Here is a 6935-nt window from a genome sequence, read left to right as displayed (position 1 = left end):
AAAGTCCCTTGACTTTTTCCATATTTTGTTACGTTACAGCCTTATTACGTTACAGCCTTATTATATTTTCCGAATGCACTGTATAAAAAATATGTGGACACCCCAAATGAGTGGATTTGGCTATTTCAGCCACACCCGTTGCTGACAGGTACATAAAATCGAGCACACAGCCATGCAATTGCCATGGACAAACATCAGCAGTAGAATGGCCTTACTGAAGAGCTCAGTGACTTTCTATGTGGCACCGTTATTGGATGCCACCTTTCCAACAAGTCAGTTCGTAAACTTTCTGCCTTGCTAGAACTGCCCCGATCAAAAATAGTGCTGTTAATGTGAAGTGGAAACGTCTAGGAGCAACAACGGCTCAGCCGCAAAGTGGTAGGCCACACAAGCTCACAGAATGGGAGAGCCAAGTGCTGAAGCGCGTAGCGTGTAAAAATCATCTGTCCTCGGTTGCAACACTCACTACCGAGTTCCATACTGTCTCTGGAACGTCAGCACAATAACTGTTTGTCGGATGCTTCATGATATGGGTTTCCATGGCCGAGCAGCCACACACAAACGTAAGATCACCATGCGCAATGCCAAGCGTCGGCTGGAGTGGTGTAAAGCTTGCCGACATTGGACTCTGGAGCTGTGGAAACACGTTCTCTGGAGTGATGAATCACGCTTCACCATCTGGCAGTCCGATGGATGAATCTGGGTTTGGCGAGATGCCAAGAGAACGCTACCTGCTTGAAAGCGTAGTGCCAACTGTAAAGTTTGGTGGAGGAGGAATAATGGTCTGGGGCTGTTTTTCATGGTTCGGCCTTGGCCCCTTACTTCTCCAAATAGCCTACCCAACCCCTCAGAGGCATCTGCATGGTACTAAAGCACACCGTTGCCTCATTTTTTATCACATTCCAATGATAAAACTGGGGGGGGACAAAAATGCAGTTTCAGAATGGGGGGGACATGCACCCCTGCATAAATGGTTTGTCAAGATTGGTGTGGAAGAACTTGACTGGCCTGACCTCAACCCCATCAAACACCTTCGGGATGAATTGAAACACCGACCTTGAGCCAGGTCTAATTACCCAACATCAGTGCCCAACCTCACCAATGCTCTTGTGGCTGAATGGAAGCAAGTCCCTGCAGCAATGTTCCAACATCTAGTGGAAAGCCTTCACAGACGAGTGGAGGCTGTTATAGCAGCAAAGGGAGGACCAACTCCATTTGAATGCCCATGAATTTTGAATGAGATGTTCGACGAGCAGGTGTCCACATACGTTTGGTCATGTAGTGTATATGGATAGAATTTCGACCTTCTTTCCTGTCTTTTAAGATAATATATTCAATGACAAAGTGATACATAACATAAATCAAATTGAAAAGGCGCGGCCGTGATAGCGTTGAAGACCCTTTGAGTGCGCATTCGTGTGTAGAGTGGCTGCGCGCTATGACACCCGTGACTCCAGAGCGCGAGCTGGGCTTTCGGCTTTGACAGTCAGTCTTGTCATACATCGTTTCGAAAGATGTTGGGTACGGACGACCACAGGGACAATCTGAAACGGAACGGGACAGGTAGGCAGAAATACAACATATACAGTGTAGCGTTTGTTTTTACATATTGACGTGTGCTGTTTACTATTCAAAGTTTGTGGCCCCCATGTGACAGTTCATCACGCACAATTATCAGTCTACCGGTAGCGCGTGTACACTAGCCTATTTTCCATTCATAATGGAATGATTAGCTATAAAGTTATTCTGAGATGGCCAAATTATACATTTTAAACGAGGCAGATGCATGTATAGGCCTAGCTATTTTAGTTACAATGAATGGACAAACGACCGATTGTTAGATTTGTTTATGTCTGAAATGGCAATTTGTTGTCATGGGCAGACTAGACTTTTTTATATGCATGTAATATTCATTTTGATTTGATTGTTAATCACAACACATTTAGTAGTTTTATATGATTACAGCTTCGAGGTAATGTATTGTCTGTAACTTACGAAGCAAATGTTATAGGTAATTGATACACTGTTGCGCTTTGAGGCTATTATTTCAGCGCACGTTGATCGTTTGAATTGCACATCTGAATGGGCTTATTTGTTCGTACTTCCTCACTCACTGAATAAAATATGATATTGCTCGACCGTTTATCGTCCACCCCGTCACGCAACCGGGCTGGGTGTTTCCGCATGGGCATGGGGTGAGCCGGTGCTTGTGGTTCTCGACGGCCAGATGCAGGCAGGCATTCCCTCAATAGAAAACTGTAACCATGGAACTTATGCTCCGCCAGCATCTGTAGTAGACTGTAGTAGACCACCCGAATTCCAAAGCCATTTCTCAAGTGTATGATGTGGTTCAATAACGTCTAATCTGGCAAAACATCCGTTTATTTATATCTTTACACCCGGATAAGGTCATTCGATAAATGTAGGCCCTATAATTGAATGAATTAATCACGTGCAGTAAAAAAGCAGTGGTTGATCATTCTGAAGAAGGGCAAACTTTATCAGACAAAGATTGCGTACTCCACAGCTATCACCCACTGGGACCCATGACAGATGTTAGTCTGCTATACTTTACATTTATATCAGTAGGCGGCGGTTTCAGTTTTAATGCCTATATCAGTTGATCTCTACTCTTATGACACTGGAATTGGACACTTGCATTGTTTAGTCAGTCAAATGATAATAATAATAATATTGATAATAGATTTAATTTATTTAGGGCTTTTCATTATAAAGATCACCCTAAAGATGCTATAAAGTAGTTATTGGGCTGGACAATGGTCTTCAACAGAGGCTGGAACATCCAGGTCACATGACGACGATAATAATAATAATGATGATCATCCACAGAAACACCTTTCATTTCAAACACTGATCCAGGCTATTATAACATAGTACAAACAGCAGTCAAACATCCATGTCCCCCTGTGAGGCCTGACTGACATGAGAAACAAGTTCAGTAGTCCCAGGAGGGCTTCTGAGAGAGTGCCAGTTGTTGGCTTGATGTAGTCTCTAATGTGTGTTTATTGTGCTGTGGGCATTCTACTGGCTGTAGCAAGCTGAGCTGAGGGGAACGCAGATAAATCAAGGCAAATATCAATATGTTCAGTCAGGGAAGGTGAAATACGGCTGCTGCGGTTAGAAGAACATTTATGGACGCCACCTTAAGGCCTGCTACTCCTGCTGAATGCCTATGGATGAATAATATGGAGGCCCGTGTTATTGTTGCTGTGACAGACTGCGTACATACTCTGTCAGTGTCACTTGTGTTTTGTCGCAGTTGTTCCAAAGTTGTTTATTTTCGTTATAATGGAGGAGTTGTCTTTTTCTGTCTTTGGTGAGAGCTGGTGAAGTACTATGAAGTGTGTGTACCTGTGTGTGTGCCTGTGTGTGTGCCTGTGTGTGTGCCTGTGTGTGTACCTGTGTGTGTGCCTGTGTGTGTACCTGTGTGTGTGCCTGTGTGTGTGCCTGTGTGTGTGCCTGTGTGTGTGCCTGTGTGTGTACCTGTGTGTGTGCCTGTGTGTGTGCCTGTGTGTGTGCCTGTGTGTGTGCCTGTGTGTGTACCTGTGTGTGTGCCTGTGTGTGTGCCTGTGTGTGTGCCTGTGTGTGTACCTGTGTGTGTGCCTGTGTGTGTGCCTGTGTGTGTGCCTGTGTGTGTACCTGTGTGTGTGCCTGTGTGTGTGCCTGTGTGTGTGCCTGTGTGTGTACCTGCGTGTGTACCTGTGTGTGTACCTGCGTGTGTACCTGTGTGTGCACACGCTGTGGTGCCTGCTTTGTTTGCACTGTATGTTGACAGGGATAATGTAAGTAATGCTGTGCCAAGAGACATATGTCCATGTTGTTTGTGCTCAGAGATGACTCTGCCGTAAACTGTCACTTAGGGGTCCAGAGTGTCTCTTTCCTGCTATAGCAGGCAACAGGTACAACACCACAGTCCCATCTCCAGCTTGAATGGCCACGGTGGGGGTTAGCTCTCTGCTACACTGAAGTAAAGCAACCAGTACTATGTTATCAGAGGACCAGTTCTCTCTCTCTCTCTCTCTCTCGCTCTCTCTCTCTCGCTCTCTCTCTCTCTCTCTCTCTCTCCGCTCTCGCTCTCTCTTGCTCTCTCTCTCGCTCTCTCTCTCTCTCTCTCTCTCGCTCTCTCTCTCTCTCTCTCTCTCTCGCTCTCGCTCTCTCTTGCTCTCTCTCTCGCTCTCTCTCTCTCTCGCTCTCTCTCACTCTCTCTTGCTCTCTCTCTCTTTCTCACTCTCTCACTCTAGGTCAAGTCCAGTGTGGGGCCATTGCTCTTCCTCACAATTCTTTGGGTAAAAAATATTTTGGAGACAGTATACTCACTATTGCTCTTCCATATACAATCAACAGAAACTATTCACATACTGAGCAAAGACAAAGATGCACACAACTGTCCAGGCAAGAACAATGTGTGCAATTTAAACATTTAAAGAAAAGGGAGAAGTATATTTGGACTGGTGGAAATGACAATGTTTTGACAGAGAGAGAAAAAATGAGAGGGAGAGCAAGAGAGAGGCAGAGAGGGAGAGCAAAAGAGAGGGAGAGCAAGAGAGAGGGAGAGCAAAATAAAGAGAGAGAGCAAGAGAAAGAGAGAGAGTGTGGGCTGCATCTGTAGACAAAGAAAGAGTCCCCATATGCATCTTAATGAAGGTAAGACTAAATTGTATGTGGCACAGTGTGTGGTTTACAGTGCGGAACAGTGACACTCTCATTATGCCAATAAAGTGGATGCTACAGTAGCAGTGGTCTGGTCTCTCTGCTGGTGTCTCACTGTGTATCACACCACCCTGCTTTCTTTACCTCCACTCCCAACGAGGGGATCATGTTGGGACTTAATCAGCTGGGCTGGTAGCTGGACTGGTAGCTGGGCGGGTAGCTGGGCTGGTAGCTGGGCTGGTAGCTGGGCTGGTAGCTGGGCTGGTAGCTGAGCTGGTAGCTGGGCTGGTAGCTGGGCTGGTAGCTGAGCTGGTAGCTGGGTTGGTCCCACTGACAAGACCACTGTACAGTATGTATGCATGTGGGTATTTATATGTATGAATATGCATCCATATGTATGAATATGTATTTCTATGTATGAATATGTATTTATGCTTGAATATGTATGCATTCTGGGGGGATACTGTACCTTTTGTTTTTATATTCAGTTTACAGTTTTCACTGTAAATAACAGTGAATTTGTTAAAGATTGACACACACACACGCACACACACGCACACACACACACACACACACGCACACAATGAACTGCTGCTGTGTGGGAGGTACAGGTGTCTTGAAGTCAGGAAGTACTGTAGCTCTTTTCTGCATTGATTTTTTTCAACAGTTTAGTGTTTTCTCTGTACTACCTTGTTTTAGGTTTTAGGGGATTTAAAGTTCATATTGCTAAAGATGGCTTAGCCCGAACCCTTCACAATTCTCACAAACCTCTTCTACTTGTTCTTTCTCTCTTTGTCAACAACATTTATCTACATTTATATTTATTTTGTTGTTTTAGAAATAGTACTTTCCCATTTTTAAAGTTAAGTATGAATTCAATGCGTATTACTCAATTATATGGTAATAAACATAACAGCTTGACCTACAGAATAGGCAACCCTTCTCCAGTCGTGCTAGGACACATCATCCATACTTTCTTTCATCAACGTAAACAGTGCTCTATCGCTGTCTCGACATATCCCCTCTCTGCATCTTCCCTAGCGTCTCTCCCTCCCATGGTGTTGTGCCACACCACTCTGACGTCTCTGTCTGACATTTTGAGTAGACCTCTTCTCCAGACAGATGTCCTTCTCTTTTCCCCATTGTGCTGGGACCTCCTGTTGTGTGTTCCTCTATGATGTTCTCTATGTCATCGCCTGCTGAGCCAAAGTGATGGGGGAGTGGGCACATCACTTAGCTTGCTTTTTTCTGTTTCTGTTTGTGTGTGTGTGTGTGTGTGTGTGTGTGTGTGTGTGTGTGTGTGTGTGTGTGTGTGTGTGTGTGTGTGTGTGTGTGTGTGTGTGTGTGTGTGTGTGTGTGTGTGTGTGTGTGTGTGTGTGTGTGTGTGTGTGCGCGCGCACGGGTGTTTGTGAGTTTAAGAACATCCTGTGGGTCTGATGTCCTTCATTTCAGGCTATGTTGGATCACAGCGACCTTCAGTGTGATTCTGTGAAAAGTTTTGTGCCATCCCTGCTGGCTGCTTCTTCTGCTGCCAGCACAAACACACAGTTAAATCCCAATTAGCCAGGGGATGCTGGATAACAGAAGGAGGTATGTCAGTGTCCTGTCTTTCTGTCTGTCTGTCCTGGACTCAGTGACACCGCCATAGTATAATTTACCTGGTGATCAAACATAATCCAAATCAGATGCCTTGTTACACGAAGCAGGAGGCTCAAAGCAAAACCATAGCATTTAGAGGAGGGGGATGTGAACCCCCTCATCATTCCTGAGCCTTTGTTGCAGATGAGCTGAGTCAGTGGAGTGGAGGCTTGGAGCCGAGCTGAGCCAGGCTGGGTGACAGGTGAACTCAAAGGGGCAAATATCTATAAACAGGTGTGAACATCCCCCCCTCCGGCCGGGCTCCGCGCGCCTAACTCAGACAGATGGAGAGGTCACTCCAGCCCTCGCTGCCACCCTGATCGCACTGTACTGTACGACTAGTGGCAGAGGACGGGTGGGTGTGTGTAAGGGGGCTCCAGGGAGGCTAGTGGGGGGGGGGGGGGGGGGGTCAGAGTTTCTGACAGCTGCATGAAGCCTGCCTCAGGGCAAGCAGGCTGACCTTTCCTGGAGAAAGCCACCCTCCGCCTGGCTGATTGGCATGCCCGGCCGGCAGTGCTCACGGCTGGGAGCGACTCAGCAGAAGACTGCCTAGCTCCTCAGTTGGGTGCTGAAGGGTTGGCGCTGTCAGAGGGCTAAGGTTTCGCTATGCCCTCCCTCGTATGTGC

General features: G+C 46.3%; 1 protein-coding gene across 1 annotated transcript in view; it reads left to right on the top strand.

Moving 5' to 3' along the window:
* Positions 1 to 1412: 1412 nt before the first annotated feature.
* Positions 1413 to 6935, top strand: part of LOC106601020 (zinc finger protein 385C) — a 202256-nt gene continuing 196733 nt past the window's right edge. The window contains exon 1 of the mRNA XM_014192869.3: positions 1413 to 1563. Coding sequence (XP_014048344.1) covers positions 1515 to 1563 — 49 coding nt within the window. The 5' untranslated portion in view covers positions 1413 to 1514. The remainder of the gene's footprint in view (positions 1564 to 6935) is intronic.

Source organism: Salmo salar, chromosome 03 (genome assembly GCF_965601325.2).
Source record: "Salmo salar chromosome 03, fSalSal1, whole genome shotgun sequence".
NCBI classification, from domain to species: Eukaryota; Metazoa; Chordata; class Actinopteri; order Salmoniformes; family Salmonidae; genus Salmo; species Salmo salar.
This window is presented reverse-complemented; position numbering and strand designations above follow the sequence as displayed.